The sequence below is a fragment of the Hoplias malabaricus genome, chromosome 7 (assembly GCF_029633855.1).
Source record: "Hoplias malabaricus isolate fHopMal1 chromosome 7, fHopMal1.hap1, whole genome shotgun sequence".
In the NCBI taxonomy this organism is placed as follows: domain Eukaryota; kingdom Metazoa; phylum Chordata; class Actinopteri; order Characiformes; family Erythrinidae; genus Hoplias; species Hoplias malabaricus.
The window spans coordinates 5,903,799-5,923,959 of NC_089806.1; the positions used below are offsets into that span (position 1 = coordinate 5,903,799).

At 44.9% G+C, this 20,161-nt stretch overlaps 1 protein-coding gene across 1 annotated transcript in view; it reads right to left on the minus strand.

The window, feature by feature from the left end:
* Positions 1-1,681: 1,681 nt before the first annotated feature.
* Positions 1,682-20,161, minus strand: part of man1a1 (mannosidase, alpha, class 1A, member 1) — a 143,603-nt gene continuing 125,123 nt past the window's right edge. Inside the window, exons 9-12 of the mRNA XM_066676490.1 lie at positions 19,663-19,882; positions 14,460-14,632; positions 10,811-10,926; positions 1,682-5,849 (exon numbers count right to left, since the gene is read on the minus strand). Of these exons, the coding sequence (XP_066532587.1) occupies positions 5,726-5,849; positions 10,811-10,926; positions 14,460-14,632; positions 19,663-19,882 (633 nt within the window). The 3' untranslated portion in view covers positions 1,682-5,725. The remainder of the gene's footprint in view (positions 5,850-10,810; positions 10,927-14,459; positions 14,633-19,662; positions 19,883-20,161) is intronic.

Here is a 20,161-nt window from a genome sequence, read left to right on the forward strand (position 1 = left end):
CGCAGACACAGGGAGAACACGCCACACTCCTCACAGACAGTCACCCAGAGGAAACCCACGCAGACACAGGGGGAACACACCACACTCCTCACAGACAGTCACCCGGGGGAAACCCATGCAGACACAGGGAGAACACGCCACACTCCTCACAGACAGTCACCCAGAGGAAACCCACGCAGACACAGGGAGAACACACCACACTCCTCACAGACAGTCACCCAGAGGAAACCCACCCAGACACAGGGAGAACACACCACGCTCCTCACAGACAGTCACCCAGAGGAAACCCACCCAGACACAGGGAGAACACACCACACTCCTCACAAACAGTCACCCAGAGGAAACCCACGCAGACACAGGGAGAACACACCACACTCCTCACAGACAGTCACCTGGAGGAAACCCACATATGGAGTCAAAAAAGAACCGGTTCCGTTCCTGATTCTTGGAACCTTGGTTCTTTCCTGTGAACCGCCACGAAAAGACTTGATGTTGTCTCTAAATTCCTAAAACATGCCTCTAAATCAATGGTACCTTCACACTTGCAAGTCACATGTACTGCAGGCAGCGATGCCCCCCTCATGCCATGACATATGTGTTCATAATAAAAATCAAAATAAAATTCTGGATATGAAATGGGAACAAATTCAGCTTCACTACTGAGGGTTCATTAGTGTATATTAACTTGTGAAAGGGGCTCTTGAAGACACACGGTTATGATATAATCATAGCTTAAATGGTGCAGTGTTTGATCTGTTGTCGTACTTCCTGCAGCAGCTTACCTGCCTTTGTCTTCCATAAATGAAGATGACAAACAATCTGAATGGCTTTCATCACCTTCACTTTCAGTCCAGATGTCAGTGCAGCAAACATCTGTTTGAGCCTCCAATAAATTCAAGGCATTGGCAAATTGTGAGAACTGAAGTGAGATGATCCTCTAAAGTCAATTAGAAAGTCAACCATTAATATTAAGTGTTCGTACTAGTTGCTGGAACATTTCTGTGAGGATTTGATCGCCTTCAGCCTTGAGTACAGAGGACACACACTAGATCACTAATGCCTCTGTCTTCTCAGAGGCAATGCATATCCACTGCAGGTTTATACTTGCTGTCCACACTTTGCAAGCGTTCCAGAGCTGTTCTCTTTAGGCTATCGTGGCTTCATGTTCCAGCCTTCTGTGTAAAGACTTACTAGAAGAGCAGAGACTGGAGACTGGAGGATATTTTAGTTGGTGGGCTATTATTCTCAGTCCAGCATCCATTCAGTAGTGTATAAACCCAGCAGTTCAATACTCTTTATGATAACGGAAAGCATTCTTAAACTGTGTCTAAACATATCAGTCTGTTGAGGTTGAAGACAAAAGCTGTGTGACTGAAGTTAAAGAAGCAGTGATGTATATTTTTAAGGGTGTGATGCTAAGTGTGTTCCCACTTCTGCTTTCACTTCCCCAGCACTTAAAGTGCTTGTGCCCCTTCTGCTCACCCTTCAACAAGGTCATGACAGTGCACACCTCAAGGAAGGCCTCAGGGCTTGGGGAAAGACAGGGTAACACTCTTGATTAATGCCCTTCATTCCCGAGAAAAGGCTGGATGAGCAGGTGTCCACAGACGAGGCGAAGGTAGCTGCCAGATCAGCTGATGACAAATGAAAGAATCGTCCGAATTTGTATTAAAAGATTGTTTTATTCACAATAGAAGTGTAACAAATATAGTTTATCAAAAATTCTGCTGCTCATTAATATAATTTATTCCCTAAGATCAGATGATTTATAGAAATGTTCAGTGGCAGTTTGCCAGAATGGAATATGTACTTTATACAAGAACAAGAAGAAAAAAAATAGTTATAAAACACAAAACCAGACAGAATTAAATCTCTCAGAGAAATCAGCTCGGCCCACGAAAAAAAAACAAAAAAAAGCAAACCAAAATGAAGCATAAACCCTATGTGCAAAGGAATGATTATCAGCATCTTGTACATTTACTGCTTTGAGGTTGTGTCACAAAACATGAGAGAACAGGTTCACAATTTAAAAAAAGGCATACATTTACGAAAAAAAAAAAACCCACCACAATCCAACCCCGAATCACCAGAGAAGAGCAAAAACTACCGAGTCCAGCCGGTCACAGCCCTTCACTACACAATTACGGCCTGCCAGCGACTTAATAACGTATACGATTGATATATTTAATGGGTGGGAACAACTTAACAAGACGCGGAAACGAGACCTTTATCCTATTTTTCACCGTGTATTACTGTCTTACGGAAACCTTACGTTGTTACACTGCATTATTAAGTCATTACCATGTACAATCAAGTTATTCCCAGGATATTTATTTGGTCCCTATGCATTATCAAGTCATTTCCACACACGATTAACCAGTTACTGTGTCATTAAGTTGTTCCCACTGTGTAGGGTTTGGTATTTTTGCTCCTGAGCCCCGGCTGCAGTTAGAGTGTAATTCACTTTTAGAGCACTGTCCTGAAATCCAGGTGGAGTGGAAAGGAAGGGGTGGAAGCTACATAGTGCAGTTTCTGTAGTGCTGAACCTGGAATAGCAACGACAGGGTCTATTCTCCGTGTTACAGCTCAGTGGAGCATCACAATTAATTTGAAGCTGTACTTTTTTTGCCATTCGCAGGCATCACTTATTTCCAATTGTTATTAAGACATTAGCATTCATGGCTAAGTTGTTCCCACTCATTAAGTTGTTCCCACTCATTATTAAGTTGTTCCCACTCGTTATTAAGTTGTACCCACTCATTATTAAGTTGTACCCACTCATTATTAAGTCGTTCACACTCATTATTAAGTCGTTCGCACTCATTATTAAGTCGTTCGCACGGCATATTTTTACCATGAAGGGATGTAACCAGCGACCTCAAAAACAAACTGAAAAATGAACAGCACATTTTCTAATCCGCAGACTGAAGCAAGATGCAAGGAAATCTTTGCCTGGATGTTATGAGTTAACACGCTCCTCAATGGGTGGAGCCGCCAAATCGCTCGAGGATGAAAGATCTGTGTTCAGAGCAGCAGTGTTAAACATCAGTGAGATGTCTGGGGTACAGTAAGTGTCCTATGCACAGTGTCAATTTCCAGTGAAGGGTTAATTCAGGAGAGGTCTAATGATTCGTTATTGTTATTTTACGGAGCTCACTTCCTCCTGTGGGGAATGATCCAGTAGCGACACGGGGGCTGTTAGCACACAGAGTTATCAACACTGGGGCTGGCTGAGTAGAGGGCGTCGTTTATGGTCCTAAAGCAGGTGGTGATAGTCTCCTTTGGTCGTCATGTTGCTGAATTTTGGACACAGCTCAGGGTTAGTCTCTGTGTCTGTACAGAAGCATGGTTCTTGGTTTGATATGGCGGTCAAGGCTGAACAACGTGACACTTTCATGAAGCACTTAAACAATAATCAAACCTGAATGGTATTCCAGGTGGTTGCTAGTGTTGGTTGTTTACGAGTTGCTATGTTTTCACCAGTGGGTGTTGTGGTATTGCTAGACAGCTGTTATGCTGTTGCTAGGTGGGTGTTGAAGCCTTACCAAGTCCTTCTTGTGCTGGATTGGTGCTAGGTTGTTGCTAAACTATTGTTGCGTTGTTGCTATGCTGTTGCTAGGTGTCTGCTAAGCTGTTTCAACTGGTCATTTGAATTTAAAGGGTGGAACGTTCATGTGAATCTCGTGTCTCCATATGTGTCATAAAGACCAGCTGAAGACCAGAGCAGAGGCAGGGCTCATCTGCTCTACTTTATCTCCAATCTCTTTTCAGAGATCATCAAGTATCTGAGGTTTGGTCCTGACCTCTATAAATCTCATAAGTACACAATGCCTAGGCTTCCCAGACCAGGATGAAGCGTAGGTCTGGACTACACTGTGGTCACAATGGAGGCTTTCACAACAGAAAAGAAACACAATCTAGGACTAGGATCGTTTGGAGTGGTCACATGGATCTGGGAATGGGAAGGAAATCCTTGAGAAGGTTTGGCTCAAATATGGGTAGAAGTTGCAAGGGAAACAAGTCCTCAGTCCCATAAGTTAACTGTAGCATTCTATCAATCAATCAAACTCAGAACAGATTATAGGAATTTGGGGAGGCTTTAGATGTGAGGGTACCCTAGAAACCTAAACTTAATCCTAAAGAAAGAATTCCACTGCATCTTAGTCCCGAGATTAGGCCTCTTCCATATCCAGCAATACACAGTCCACTAGACTCCTCCCCGGTCGATTTACCGACACAAGGCAGTTCCCCGTGTCCTTTTTTCGTAAGGTATTTGCCTTTGTTAACGTGTGTTGGATCCAGTGTATTATACCTTTGTGTGTTAGCGTCAGCTTTCCTTGCATCATGATTCCTTACTTGTGCTTTCTCAGTCCTACGCCAGTAGAGTTCACCCAGGTTCTTTCTCCAGCTTTGTATCCAGAAGTTTGTGCTTACACTAAGAAAGAAACGTCAGACAACCGAAAGATAAAAACACAACTAGGCAACAATGTTCACTTCACATTTGGTAGTACATTCATACTTATTAATTCACCCCATCTGATCGACAACTGCCCTCGTCTCCCTGACTCTTTCCCACTGGATAATGATTTTAAAACAGATACTTCATCAGTGCACCCACCAGCCCCAAAGTAAAACACCTCGCCACTGCAACAATAAACTTTCTAATTCACAAGTAATAAATTAACACAAAGATTTCATATATATATATATATGTTTATATGGTTTTGTTTTTTTACATATCAAGGACCAAAGTCTCTCCCAACACCTGATTAAGTAAACAATCAACACATGTACACGACTTGTCTGTGTTACTGGAACGAAAGAAGCTGACAGGTTTGGGGAGGGTGGAGGGTGGTAGGAGGAAGCACTGACATACGCTGTAGGACAAACTATCGCCATGTGAAGTGGTACCAGATCCATTTCTACTGTCCACACCAGTCTTATTCCAGTAAGAGAGGCGTAACTCATAGAACTCCTCTTTCCTTGGACCCTTCATTACTCCAGCTCCAGTGTAGGAAAGATTCAAATGAGGACTTTCTCAAGATCAGGCCAAGGCTGTCCAAAAAGAAAAATAATAATAAAAAAAATCAACACACACAAGTGAGGCCTGATATAAGTTCATCAGCTAAACATATGCTCGCTTCACATACCAGGACCGTTAGCCGTTACGCTAAAAAAGGCACTATTTAACTCCACATCACTACCTTGCAGTCGTGAATCAGAGAAAACGGAAAAGAAAGATGCTCCTAAACAAGGACCTCTGGAATGATCCGACAGGGAAATTAACCAGTGGCAAGGTGAGCGGATTCGTTAAACTGAACGTTCCCACAAACTCGCACGACCGTAAAAAACAAACCAATTAAAGCAGTTGACTGCAGTATGGCTTTTTTTTTCTTTTGTTTTGAAGTGCTTATGAGAGTTGAGTGGAAATCATCCGGACTCCTCACAGAGGAGAGAAGGTCATCCTTTGGGCCTCAGAGAGAGAGAGAGAGAGAGAGGTCCAAAACCGATGGAGACAAAGGTCAGGGAAAGGAAGGGGCTGCATGCAGATTGCTATCTCTAAAGATGGCGTAGAGGACGCTGAGCCGAAACCCAGCCCATGGGGTCCAGCTGGGGTCAAAAGCCCTGGAGGAGAGAGTGGCCTCCACAGCCAGAGGGTGTCCGCAGAACCGGTGAGAGCCCGAGGAGGCCTGCAGGGCTTTTGGGGAGCGGAAGGTGAGGGCTACTACAGCTGGTTAGAGTGGTCCACAACGTCTCGCTTTATCACAGGCAGCGGGTGAGCCTCCGTGTTGAAGACCCAGTGATCAAACGGCAAGTGGTCATCGTCCGAGAAGAGCAGGTACAGGTACCTAAAGGGAAAAGAGTTCGATAATTAGTCCAGATGGGGCTTTGTCATATATTAAAGAAGGATACGTCAGAGTTCGTATGTTTGTCCCTCGGCTCTCTCTACAGTTGCAGGGTATAATTCACTTTTACAACACTGTTCTGAAATCAAGACCCCCCTCCCCCACACATTTTTTTTAGTTCACACAAGTTAGTAAAAACAAGGCCGATATTTAATAATAATAATAATAATAATAATGCACTGTCTATAAATTGCTTAAGATCCCAAAGTGCTTAAATGAAAAAGACTAAAAATATATTAGCACCCTCTAGCAGCTAGACTGCTCCTTCAGTGGGTATTAGCAGCCGCTAGATGCTAGCAAGTTAGCATGTAGCAGATATTACACTGCATGCAATTTACCGCGCTAATTGAAAGTCAAAACTGGGAATGACATCACACCCGAGCTGAGCTCGTTCTGGTTAAACATTCTGAAAACCAAGTTTGTCAAAGTTTTCATAGTTAGCTTGTTCCCTGTTAGCATTGTTAGTGTTATTAGCTCATCATGCACTATTTAATCCGTCCAAACACCACAGAAACTCATCCACATAAAGAAGTTGGACAGTTACTGTGTGTACAACTGAGTTAATGAAAATGCATCCTTCAAAATTTAGAGAAAATATATAAAAGCTAACGTTAAAAATTTGAATGTCTTTGTCTGTTACTGATGTAAAAATAAAAAGGACATTCAAAATGGCTTCCTTAAAGGAGCCAATGACATTTGTTTTGTCTGAAATAATGCTGCGTTCCATTTGAAACGGGATGTTGGAATTTCCGAATTCCAAATAAAAAAATTGCAACTGGAACGCCCCAGAGTTCAGAATCCAACATCGTTCCCCACACATCTGCAGTGTGTGAAAGCAGCAGTCCCAGAGTCTCGACCCATTTGTGTCTCGTTAAATCAGTTTACTGTTACAAACAGTATGCAGATGTGTTTCCATGGCGTTTAGATGTGTAAAATATTGCATAATTTGCTGTTATCAACTGGTAACATTGCTAACTGGGAACAAGCTATTAATAAAACCTAGGGCTTAGGGCTTTCTAAATGTTTAACTGGAACATGCTCAGCTCAGAGCTGACGTCACTCCCAGCTCCAGCATCCTACTTATGAGGTAAACGGAAGGCAGCGTTAGAAAATATATTATTACTTAGAGTAATTCTGGAGCAGTTCTATTGGTTGAATCTTCATCACAGTTGTGTACGGTCAGATAATGTAAACACACGCTGTGTTTATTCGGGATAGATACAGATACATGGCCCTGGCATTAACACGAGTCCTGGGCGATGGGATCGGGGCCAGCAGCCAGTACCCACTGGGTGCAATACATCTCAGACACGTTATAATCTAATCATACATAGCACCTCTGGAGCTGGTCTGGGACACTTCAGGCCACATCACATCTGTAGTGTGTACTGTAACACATCCTGATGTGTCCATATCAACCGCATCATTGCCCTAGTTTGTGTGGCCTCTCCCATTCATTTAGACGGTGTTGTAGCTGAGCACCACGTGAACAGTGCCTCTGTATCCATCTATAGCTCCGAGAAGAAAATGAAAAACCTCACACTTCAACCTCGCCTTTATTTCAGTGTTTAGATTCAGAGTCTGTTTTTTTCCACCAAACTCTCCCCACACTCTCCTCTGATAAAACAACTCTGAATCACAGATAGCGGCGAGGCGATATAAAGGTAAACAAGAGCACTTTACTGCGCCTGCGGTCAGGGTCAGTGAACACCATCCAGTGGAAAGAAGAAATAAATCTCTTTCAAGAGGCGAAGATATAAAAACCACGAGTTCAAGTAAATAAAAACTAATCCGTCCACCTCTCTTCCTCCCAGCAGCCCCTCGACCAAGGACCACCTCGTTTGGGGCGACACACGAGTGTTAAAAAGAAATCCGTACAGATCTAAATTTGCTTTTCCTTTGGCGTGCGATGTTTACAGGAGCGCAGGGCCATGGCGTGATGGAGCGAAGCCACACATCACAGAACGATGGCTGCTGTGTGACACAGGCTAAATTCACAGTGTATTAACAGAGGCCAGCGCAGATCTGACCTCGCAGACTTGTGACTCTGGGGCTGTTTGTATTCCTCTCTACATTTCCATTTTGGGTGTGTGTGTGTGTGTGGTGCTGCAGCAATAGGGCGGCGGTTCAGATGAAAGAGTGTGTCTGCTCGTCCTGCTGGGTCTATGAGCTCTCTCTCTGCAGGAGCCTGTTAACCTCCACTCCTCACTGAACCCAGGAGCCTGGTCCAACAGCGATGGCTACGCTCACGCTACAACTCCTACATCATCATCACACAGAGCTCAGGGCTCCACCGGAGGCGGGGAGGGGTAAGGGAATACTGTCTCCACAGTTAAACACATACATAAAGCACAGCCGCTGCGGGCATCTGCACGTCCTTCAGTAGATATGATGTTATCAGGGCTCTAAAAGTGTAATGTCTATAAACTGGAGTCAAATCAAATGGGTTCATTATGGAGGACTACGAGCATTGGGAAGAGCCACAGCACACACCGAACGCTTTCAGGCGTCACGTTAAACCACAGTGAAACTCCTGATGGTTAGTTTTACTGTTTCAAATGTTTAATTAAATTTAAAGCTGTGGTTAATTACCATATTCACAGTGTGCTGGTGGTCACCTAAAAAATCCCCATCCAATCTTAATGCAGCGGGAGATTTAGAGGAATATCCAGGAACTGCTTGAGACTTTCATGACTAGTTGAAGATGGTGCCTTTAGGGTGCAGCTAGAGGCCTATAATGGAGTGTGAAGTGGGCTTTGGTAATGAGACGGAGCAGATTTAGAGCTTTAATTAGTGATGCAGATCTCTCTCTCTCTCTCTCTCGTTGAGGAATGAAGTGTTGAGCTAAATCCAGAACAGAAACTGGAGAATGAAGCTGAGTTTTCGATGTCCAGCTCTGACCGTGAGCTCTGAACAGACTTCAGGCAGAGGCTCACTGGACAATTGACCCAGAGCTGATGAGAGCCACAGCAGTGTGTGTGTGAAGAGTGTGAGAGAGAGAGAGAGGGAGAGGGAGGGAGGGAGAGAGTGAAAGAGAGACAGAGAAAGAGACAGAGACAGAAAAAGAGAGACAGAAAAAGAGAGACAGAGGGAGAGAGAAAAAAAAGGGAGGGAGAAGAGAGAAAGAGGGAGGGAGAAAGAGAGAGTGTGAGAGAAAGATATAGATAGTAAGAGAAAGAGACAGGGAGAAAGACACAGAGAGAGAGACAGAAAAAGAGAGACAGAGGGAGAGAGAAAGGGAGAAAGAGTGTGAGAGAGAGAAAGAGACAGTAAGAGAAAGAGAAAGACAGAGAGACAGATAGAGAGAGAAAAACAGAGAGAAAAAAGGGAGGGGGAGAGAAAGAGAGAGAAAAAGAGAGGGAGAAAGAGGGAGGGAGGGAGAGAAAGAGAGGGAGGGAGAAAGAGAGAGAGGGAGAGAGGGAGGGAGAGAGAGGGAGAAAGAGACAGAGAAAAAGAGAGAGAGAAAAACAGACAGAGAGAGAAAACGGAGGGAGACAGAAAGAGGGAAGAGAGAGAAAGAGAGAGAGAGAGAGATACTATGCTCTCAGTCAGGGACACAAACACACACCAGGCCCTTCTCTAACACACTCTCCACTCAGCCACCCTCCCACTCCGCTCTACAGACAGATCATTACAGTGCGATTGTTCAGGAAAATGAACACAAGCTTATCTGCTTCCATTTCCCAAGTAAAGAAAGCCCTAGCGCAGGTCAAAAGCCACCAGCTGCAGTGGTGGAAGTGCAGAGTGGGAGTGCCGTCGTGTGCTAGGAGAGAGGAGAGATGATGCAGGCTCAGGGATTTCGGGTTTATTCTGCAGAGAGGCTGCAGGAGGATTATCAGGAGAGAGTCAAGTGACAGCAGAGACACAGTGTCACACTGGATAGCGGCTCAGTGAGAGTGATGCAAATTACTGCTCAGCTAACTGCTAACAGCAGCACTTCTCACTCTCTCCAGCTCTTTCCTCTGCAGGGAAGGCCATAGGAACACACTCACGACTACGGAGTAAATACTGGAATCCGAAAAGAGAAGAAGAAGCGTACAGTGTCACAATAATGAAACACCACTTAAACGAATTTGAAGAACGCTAGTAGCGCCCTCTTGTGGGTAATGTGTAGCCTGCTAAATGTGACTGAAAAGACGAAACAAAACTTGTATAGAGCACACCACACATCATCTGAGTGAAACAGAACTAAACCTTAAGTGGATGGAGCTGGAGAAACAAATCTTTAAAAACAAACGTAGGGATAAAAACGACTTTAGTTGGTTCTTTTTATTAAATCAGGTGCTTCTCTAACACTGTTTATAAAGATCTTATATAGATGATATAGATCTATAAAGATGTTACATTCAAAGGTTGGGGTTTAAAAAAAACAGAAGGTATGTCACACGATGGTTCTCTACAAAATATTAAAGTATGGAAATGTTATTTTTTTAATAAACGTAGCTCTCCAGTGGTTATTAAATATAAAGTAAAGAGAATGTAAACTGTACAAATCAGTGGATGCTCCTTCATGAATATTGAGGCACATGAACCATTAGGGATAAAGGCATAAGGGGTGTGTGTGTGTGTGTGTGTGTTCCCTCATACTGTGCAGTGCGCTGCATGTGGCCAATTCCACACACTGCAGGAGCTGTATGTTCCAGAAACAAGTGGATGTTGTCTACTGTTAGCAAATCTGTCATTGCGTGTGTGTGTGTGTGTGTGTGTGTGTGTGTAAAATAGCCATGAGCGCAGCAGAGGAGAGGAGAATTTGGCTTGGATTTCAGACACATGCCAGGTTATGAGTTATGAACAGTTAAACAGAGTGAACAGTTTAAACACCAGAATCATGGGTGTCTCTCTCTGTGTGTGTGTGTGTGTGTGTGTGTGTGTGTGTGTGTGTGTGTATACTCTGTGCAACTTACTTCAAAGTCTCTGCCAGGTAGAAGCTCTGCTGGACATCGTCGTGGCTGGGGCTGTTGGCGTAGACGTCTCGGACGCCGCTGTAGCCGCCCTCCACCCGACAGTGCTGCTCCAGAGCCTGGAACACACACACACACTTTAATATTGGGATGTGAACATGAACGCAAGCACAAAAACCATGAGAGTCCACTACCAACCAGAACCAGAATCTACAGACAATGTGAATGTCAGCACAAAATACACAACTGTACACTACAGCTTTAGCTCTCGCCTCAAAGGGCTACTGTTAATGAGTGACGTTTCATTCACTGTGGAAACAGACGGGGCACACAGCTCCACTGAGTCACATTCACCCTGGTGCAGCTTTACTAAAGCCCCCCTGGCTCCTTGCCAGGCGTGGGGCAGGAGTTTAAAGCCCCCAGCACCGGGCTGTGGTACAGTGGGTCTATGGAGTAGCGAAGCTCCATGAGCTGGACTTCTGTTTGTGTGTGTGATTCAGATGTATTCGCCCCACACCAGGATCTGACCTCGTGGATGAATGAAATCACAATCATGTTCTCACTGGACGCAGCAGCCTTCAATGCCCTCAATAAATAAATAAAACATATGGAGCCTCAGAATTAAGCACAACAGAAGCTGCATAATAACAATAATCAATACCAGAGCGGACACTGAGCCTCTCTGATCTAACTGTTCAGTACGATCAGGATTCAACACACACACACACACACACACACAGTTCACATTCTCCACACGAGAGCAACAGAGGAAATAAGGCTGAGGATAATTAACTGGAGTGAAGGAGATGAGAAGAGGGCAGCAGAGAGAGAGAGAGAGAGAGAGAGAGAGAGAAAGAGAGAGGGAGAGAGAGAGAATGAATGGGAGAGAGACACAGGTAGGCTGAGTGAATGTGGGCGAATTCTAGCTCCTACAGCAGTGAGAGCGGTGGGGGCTGGAGTTTCCTGTATTTACTCCACAATTACACGCCTGCAGACCCCCGCCAATCTACATCCACCACAACCTCGCAGTGCTCCCGGTGAGAGCGCACACACACACACACACAGGAGAGCACTCAGCCTCAGTCCACACCCACCCCAACATCTATATGGGCTCTGAAGAGTCACTGTGAGCAATAAAGAAATCACCTCCGTAAGAACTGGACTGTGTTCACACCCTTTTTATTTCATGGTTGTGTTTTTATGGGGGTTGTGTAAGACGCCGGGTGCCTAAAGGTTTATCACAGTGTTATTCCAGTTTGTTAATAATTTATACCAAAACACATGCACAGTTTAAACCCCAGCCCCACCTCCAGTGAGAATCAAGTGTTTAGCCTTGTTAGAGAGAGAGAGAGAGAGAGAGAGAGAGAGAGAGAGAGAGATACAGAGAGAGAGAAAGAGCGAGCGAGATAGAGAGAGAGAAAGACAGAGAGCGAGAGACAGACAGAGAGAGAGAGAAAGAGCGAGCGAGATACAGAGAGAGAAAGAGACAGAGAGAGAGGGAGAGACAGAGAGAGAAAGAGCGAGCGAGATACAGAGAGAGAGAGAGAGAAAAAGAAAGAGTGAGGAGAGAGCGAGAAAGAGAGACAGAGAGAGCGAGAAAGAGAGAGACAGAGAGAGCGAGAAAGAGAGAGAGAGAGACAGAGAGAGAGAGTGAGAGAGAGAGAGAGAGAGAGAGAGACAGAGAGAGCGAGAAAGAGAGAGAGACAGAGAGAGAGACAGAGAGAGAGAGAGAGATGGTGTTTATACAGTGGGAGGTGTATCATGAGTGAAATTAAAAAGTCGGCATTAAGTCATATTTTTTTTTATTGTCTCTGGCTGAGTTTGGTCTAAATGTGACGCTGTGAGCTGCACGTGATCAGACTGAACTGTGTCAGGGTTTGAACTCATCACCGAACACAAGCCTGTCCTATAAAGCTTCCAGATTAAAGACCCTCACATTCTCCTGCACCTAATTTAACATGAGAGGATTTTATTTCTAAACTGCATTTGGTTTTCTTTTATTCTCAACTTTTTCCGTTTTATCTGTGGATTATATTTTTCTTATATCATCTCTGTCAAGTATTTAATGAATTGTGTAAGAGAGGTGCTCTATAACTAAACCTGCTCTGTCTAAAGAGTTGTGCTTTATTCTTATTGGTCAGTCCTCAACCCCAAAGTAGTGTCTGCTGAAGTACAGTACTGTGGAAATATTAACATGTGACAACAATAACTACAGGTGCTGTATTGACTTATAAACAGATTACAGTTTAGAAGCACATCCTGATAGTTCTGCTCTTGTTTCTCTCAGAGAAGACTGGCTGGAGAAATGAAAACACAGCAGTTCATACCAATGTAATCACAATCACTACTTAATTCTGTAATTGTTAAGAGTGTCAGTGTCATCATATTAATGAGAATATGTCACTGCCCTGGTGATTAGCATCATGTTTTTTTTGTTTTTTTGTTTTACCAAGGTGCACTGCATCTAAATGAGAATAACGTAAGTTAGCGTGAGACGAGTGGCTGCAGTGAGGACTATAAATACCATAATAATACTGTGTAAACTCAACTGGTTCACACCTTTATACTGTTATTGTTTTAAAAGCAAAATCAGTGAAGGTGATGCTGTCGCTCTTTTCCTTGACGTCAGGCAACTGTTTAACTGGCAGCTAACAGCATCCAAACTGCACCATGTTCTGCTCGGCACATTTTATTCCACAGTCTCACTGCAGAATAAGGCAGGAATGGATAAGGAGGGGATGTACATATCTGAAGTATTTGATCACTGTATGTAGGTAAACAGCTGTAGGTGTTGTTCATTTTTATTTCAGCACACTAACTTAGTGGCTTAGTGGTGAGCATGTTCGCCTCTCAGCGCTGGGATCTTGGGTTCAAATCCCATCTGGGTGGAGTTTCCATGTTCTCCCTGTGTCTGCGTGGGTTTCCTCCCACAGTCCAAAAAAACAAAACAAAACAAAAAAAAAAACATGGAGGGTAGGTGAATTGGCTTCTCTCATAACTGTCCTGGTGTGTGAGTGTATGTGTGTGTGTCCAGATATGGATTGGCACTCTGTCCTGGGTTAAACCCTAGTGCCCGATGCAGTCCTCCAGGTGGACGGTCGTTCCTGGTCGAGAGTACGCTGTGTGCGTTTGGCTGCCGCTTCTCACCAGTGTGTGTGTGGATTGAGTGTTCTGAGCAGTGTGGATTGTAAAGCGTCCTTGGGTGTCTAGAAAGGTGCTATATAAGTGTAACGATAAATAGAAGATGAAGAATAGAAAGATAGATAGATGAAATGATAAATAGAAGGAAAGGAATATGTTCCCTAGAACAATATTTTTGTGAAATGCTGAAGTTAACAGCCCACAGCTGTGCTCTGACGGTTACAGTCCATTCTGAAGAAGTCCTTAAATCTGTCACCAAATATATTTTAAAGAGGAAATACACATGGGTCATATTTGGGCAAATGTAAAAAATCTGATCCACAAGTCTACGTATAAAAGCTGTAATCTAATTCATCTGTAACTCTTATACATCACCAGCAGCTGTTCTGTTGGTAATGAGTCATTCCACAGCTAATAGAGACTACACAACTGGACTCTGTACTAACCTTTGGGCTTAAACCGTCGGGTTTACAGAGCCACCCTGAAAAGTACAGTGTTGTGTGTTTCTCACCTGTACAGCCTCCCAGCCCCACTCTCTGTATTTGGGATCGTGGGTGAACCTCCACATGTACATGTAGGTCTCTACCACCTCGGGCCGCAGGATGAAGTATTTTTCGTTCTGCCGCGTCGCGATAGCTTCCACACCACCATCAAACCTGAACGCCTCGGGTCCCAGCTTCAAATCTGAAAACAGACAAACAGAAACGCTTTGGAATCTCTGTTGTTCAGGCCGCCGAGTGTGTGTTTATAAACCTGACGCGTCTTAGTAGAGAAACACGGCCAGCTCAGAATCTCATTCAAATCTTTAAGAGAAAGTAGGTCAGAGGAGGGCAAAAAGAGGCCAGATTAAAAACAGCACTCATTAAAACAATTCAGCATTTCACATCCCTCTCTTTCACACACACACTGTCACCGAGACACCGACAATGAGGAGGAGATGAAGCGCACGCCGAGGAAGACGGCTTTGAAAGCTGGTAAAACTTCAGGGATTGTTCAGATCAAATTCTAAATTGGACGTTTCTAAACAAGGCAGATGTGCTGCTTTTCTAAAGCCACACTCCGAGATGTTGACGTCTTTGAGCCGCAGCATCGTCTCCAGCGCTAATCCACTACGACGCCAACGTGGGCTATTACACCGAAAAGAGGCTTTCATCCTCGTCATCAGCGCTACAGTAAGAGTGTTCTTTCTCAGAGCAGAATCAAAACCTGGGGCTAGAGCGTCACCAGAGCCGCGGTTTTCATGTGGTTCATTATCTCCTACTACACCATCGTCAGTCCAGCAACGATCTGAGAGTCCACAAACAGAGCCGAGTCCCGAGAAGCCGTACCAGTGCCTGAGCATCAGTGTCTTAAACAAGGGGCTTTGAAAGAAAAGGTTACGCTGATGGGACTGAGCTCTGTGTTTGTGAAGCTGATAAAACTGGAAGGAGATATGGATCTCACGGCTGTGTTTCTTTTTCTTTTCTTTTGTAGCTGGGTGAGCTAAAAGAGCACCTGCAGGCAATCTCTTACACAAAGGCTCTGCTTCACTGCTACCCTCGGAAAACCTACAGTCTCTCAGTTCTGATTTGACATGTGTACATACGTTGAAATGTTCAGAACCAGCACACAGTCATAGTGTGTTTCCCTGTCTTTTACCAAAGTGGTCCTCACTAATCCAGGAAGCCGTTGATGAAACAACACCTGAGGTTCTTCTCAAGGCAAATGTGTGGTGACGACCTTCTTGGTTTTCTTGTGTTGTGTGTTAGTGCAGAGGATGAGAACACACACACACACACACCATGGTGATTGGTTGGAGGAGGGCTCCTGTTTCCTTCTTTTGGCTCTGTATTTGTTGCAGGAACGTTTGGGAGAGATCCAGCGAGTGTATAGTGGGCCTTACCGGACTGGACTTTAACCCTCAGTGGCTCCAGGAGTGTTATTAATGTGGTTTGTAACACTGCACAAAGCATGAACCACAACCTCGTTGAGTAGGGGTGGCTGCTAAAGCCAGGACATCAATTTGACCAAGAACACACACCTCCGGTATAACAGTAGCAGTTGTGCATATAATAATATTATTTTAGCTCTGCGCTAACACTCACAGACAGTGTTTGTCCACTGTACTTTGCTTCATTTTAACAGGGACTCCTTCAGTAAAGCGTCCTGGTTCATAACCACCACTAAACGGCCACAGCGACCTTAGCGGTTAGGGTTAGGGACAATGCTCTAATGGACTGGCACAGGAAACGACACCCCATTCCAGTGTATGGTTATAATAATACCACTCTCTTCCATTATTATTAGCCATAGCTAATATCCTCACTCTGTGTATGGATTACTTCTACTGTCCCTTCATGATTCTGCTGTCCTTTCAGAAGTGCGCTGGTATAAATGTGTGTAAGGCCTTCAGTTCAGCTCCCAGTGGCTGTATCCTCACAGACAACACGGGGAGAGAATTGGCTGATTATCGTCTAAAGAAGCAGAGCTGTTTGGACAGGGGGAGAACACTGCTGCTGTGTTTGATCCTTGTGGATTCTGTACCAAAGCTGGAAACTGACGTTTCATTAAAACCGAGGACTGTGTTCCCTTGTGGGAAAGAGGGAGAATGTGCCCCCACTTCGCAGCAGTGAAGTAATTCTACTGAATAAAAATCCTACACAAACTTCTTGCTGCAGGCAACGCAGTGGCTTTCTGACAGTGTTAGAGAGAAGGAGGAGAGAGAAACAGAAGAAAGAGAAACAGGAGGGAGTGCTGTGTGTGCTGATGGTGTAATGATAGAGGAGGAATTACACCTGCACAGATACAGCCCATTATCAGTGTCTTCAAACCTGTATAAACACTCACATCAGTGTCAGCCTTTACAGTTTTTACGTATTCACAGGAAAAAAAAAGACAGCTTCGGAAAGCTATCCTGCTTTTTCTGTGGATCTGTGGATGTCTACAAAGTCCACTGACGTGTGTGACACAAAAATTAAGGCATGCGAATGTGAAAAAGTCTGATTATTCACTGTATTCACATTAAAACTCTACACACTTCACGTTGTGGGTGCACACTGATTTTTTTAAACAGTGAAACAAATGAAGAAGTTGGACACGATGTCTCCTTCAGGTGCTGCTCACTGTGAAACGTGAACGTTAAAATAAGCTGCTTCCAAACGTTAGAACAAAAGGAAGCACAGGAAGATTGGGGACTGTTTTTAAACAATGTGTGAATTGGGAAATAAGGGGTGTCCACTGAACATGTCCCACTTTATAAAACCCTAATACATCCCAGTGGAGGATGCTGGTCTTTCAAGGAGGGGAAGCTCAATTTCGGCCTACATCATAAAATGTGTGGGTTTATTTATACGTAAATTCTACCCTCCGTTCCTTTTTAAGAAAATGATCTGTACCCTGTCGTACCAACAAGGCGCCTTTTCCAGGGACTTGACTAGTGTCCTCTCAATGGCCAGCAGAGCTAGGCTTAAACGGCCTTGGCCCATGTGAAGTGTGTCCGCCTGTGAGTGCTTTGTGACGGTGGAGGGGCTCAGCAGCACCCGCTGGACAGAAACTGCGATAGAAGTCAGTCTCCAAACACAAGCAGCTACAAAAAACCCACCAGAAACAGAGAAACGATTTGTCACTAGTTGTTTTTAACAAAGAAAATGCCGCTAAGACATTTAAGAAAGTCTCCGGTTCGACTCAGAACAGAATGAAAATGATGGATCTCTACACCAAAGGATCGCTGATTCGCTCATTTCGCTGTCAATCAAAAAGGGATTCAGCCTCAGACAGATCATCCAATCATCATGCAGAAGCTGAGCGTCCGAGCCAGCCGAGGCCCGCCCACTGCCCCATAGACCCCCAGAGACGCTGAGCGTCCGATGGGCGGGGCAAAGCCCAGCATTTATCCAATCACTCGTTTCGTTTCGCTGCACTTTGCTGCTTCGCTATTGAACTCTGTGGACGCTCAGCATCCTCACTGTTTAAAGCACTGTGAAGCTGCGGGAATGATTGAGAGGAAAGCCGCGTCTTTACCAGTGATAAGAAGCTGATTCTGAACAAAAGTGGAGCGCATTGTAGTGCATATTTATTCAATGACATGTACACACAACAGTATATATTTGATCACTTATTTTTTTTACATTTTAGGAAAGGAACATGCATTTAATTGCATGTTCCTGATCTCTAACACTGACATCTCCATCTGTGAATCGACTAAATCAAACCTCACACGTACCTTTGGACAGTATTATCCCCAAGAACCGAACAGATCCATCAGTCTTCTGCAGCTTTTTCCTGATGGAGCTCATGACGAATGCAGCGCCCAATAAACTCTCCGTTTTCACACTGCTTCATTTTAAGGTGATTTTTTTTGTTGTTGAATAAAGTGATAATTGGTATTTTTACAACAGTTAAAAAGAGCGGGAGAATGTGACTTTTACAAGTACTAAAACCCGTTCGTACACCTAATACTATAAGCTGATTGGCCGGTTTGTCCTAGGTCCACACCAGAGGCGAAGACGATTGGTCGGTGAGTTTTTGTCGCCGTGGAAAGTTTGTAAAAACCAAACCGAGGGTAAATAAAAGTTTATCATTTTCAGCTTCTGAGAGATAGCATCAGTTACACACACGCTCCGGCTCGTTCACTGCCGTCCGTGTGGAAGGCCTTCAGGAGTGTAGTCCTATTAGCCCAGCACTGACTTTGATGACGGATAAAAATGCAGAGATTATAAAAACCCTCCTCGTCTATTTGTTTGTAAAGGAATGATAAAATAAAGCCAAAGATTACTGGAGGATTAGCTGCGTCACCTCCACTGCACCTCGATGATGTCGTTGTGGATAAGAACAATGCGGCGCGGCAAACGATAAGAGGAAAGGAGAGGATAGAGGTGCGTCGATGAGACGCTGAGCGTGATTGTTGGTATATTTGTGTGTGTGAGAGAGAGCAGGGAACCACAGGGGAGTGTTGGGGGATTTGTGCGAGCGTGTAGGGGGTTAACAGCAGTGGATTGGAGGATAATCTAGCATTAGATGGAGGCTGCAGCGTTGAGAGACTGCACACTCCGCAGACAGTGCACTGCTGCTGACCTTTCAGAGCGGAACACAGTCCGGCCACCGCGCTCGGTGTGGAGCTCTTTATCTCAGCACTGTCACACAGCCAGCTATTGATCTGTTCACTCCCACCAGCAGCTCCTCACTGACCAGAACCACTGAAGCCTGACCCACAACTGACCCCACATCAGCCACGCTGCACTGACCAGGGCCCAATATTTAACTACATACTGGGGATCTCGTTAACCTCTGTCACTACAGTCAATACTGCCCTGCTCCTGCTTAAGGGAGGGATGCAAATTTAGTACGAGTGTGTGTAGTCCGGCCGCCCACTGAGGCGGGTTTTATTGGACTCCTGAGCTATATTTAAGAATCAAACGTGTAAACTCGTTCGCATGTGCGTGTGGTGTAGATGCTAGATAGTGTATCCTGAGTGAGTCTCAAAAACACAGATTCAGACAACTCAGGTTTGTGACATCACACACCTAAGCAACCAATGGGGTGGGGCTTTCCAGGTGAACTGTAGAGGGGGGAACTGCATCAACCCTTTCTCGCTGAGAAGATGGGTCAACTCACTGATGAGGCAGGTGGTTACAACTATGCTGTCTTCACAACAGGTGACCCCCACTGTGTTCAGTGGCCCAGAGCCTCCTGAGCCGTTAGTGGAGTGTGTGTAAAGGTAAACGAGCAGTTCTCACTGGTTCGGGTGTACGACTCGTGGCACGTCCGTGTGATTTCGGCCGCCAGCTCCATCTGGTGTCCCGTCCTGTCTTCGGGAGCCCCGTCGGCCCCCAGAGCGATCATTCCTCCTGCAAAGCAGGTCAGGTGACCCATCTTGTGCTCCAGAAGACCGCCCTTCCACTCGGCGATGTAGGTCAGACCTCCGCTGGACTTCCGGATCAGGTTGGTCTCGATGGCCTGGGGAGAGGATAAACAGCTCAGTTAGGATATTAACCCCTCATACAGCAGCATCACAGACTCAGAGACAGGGGAACCCATGCAGGAACATCCCTAAAGCTTGTTTAAACTGGACTGAGTCACTCGGTATACCTCTGAAGTGGCGGAGCAGACTTCCCGCCCAGACAGACACAGATAGACAACAGGCACAGCTAACCTAGTGCTAGTGAACGCCCATGTCCATGATGGACCAACTCTTCATCACTCAACACCAAGGTCCTGAATGTGATGTGTGTGGTC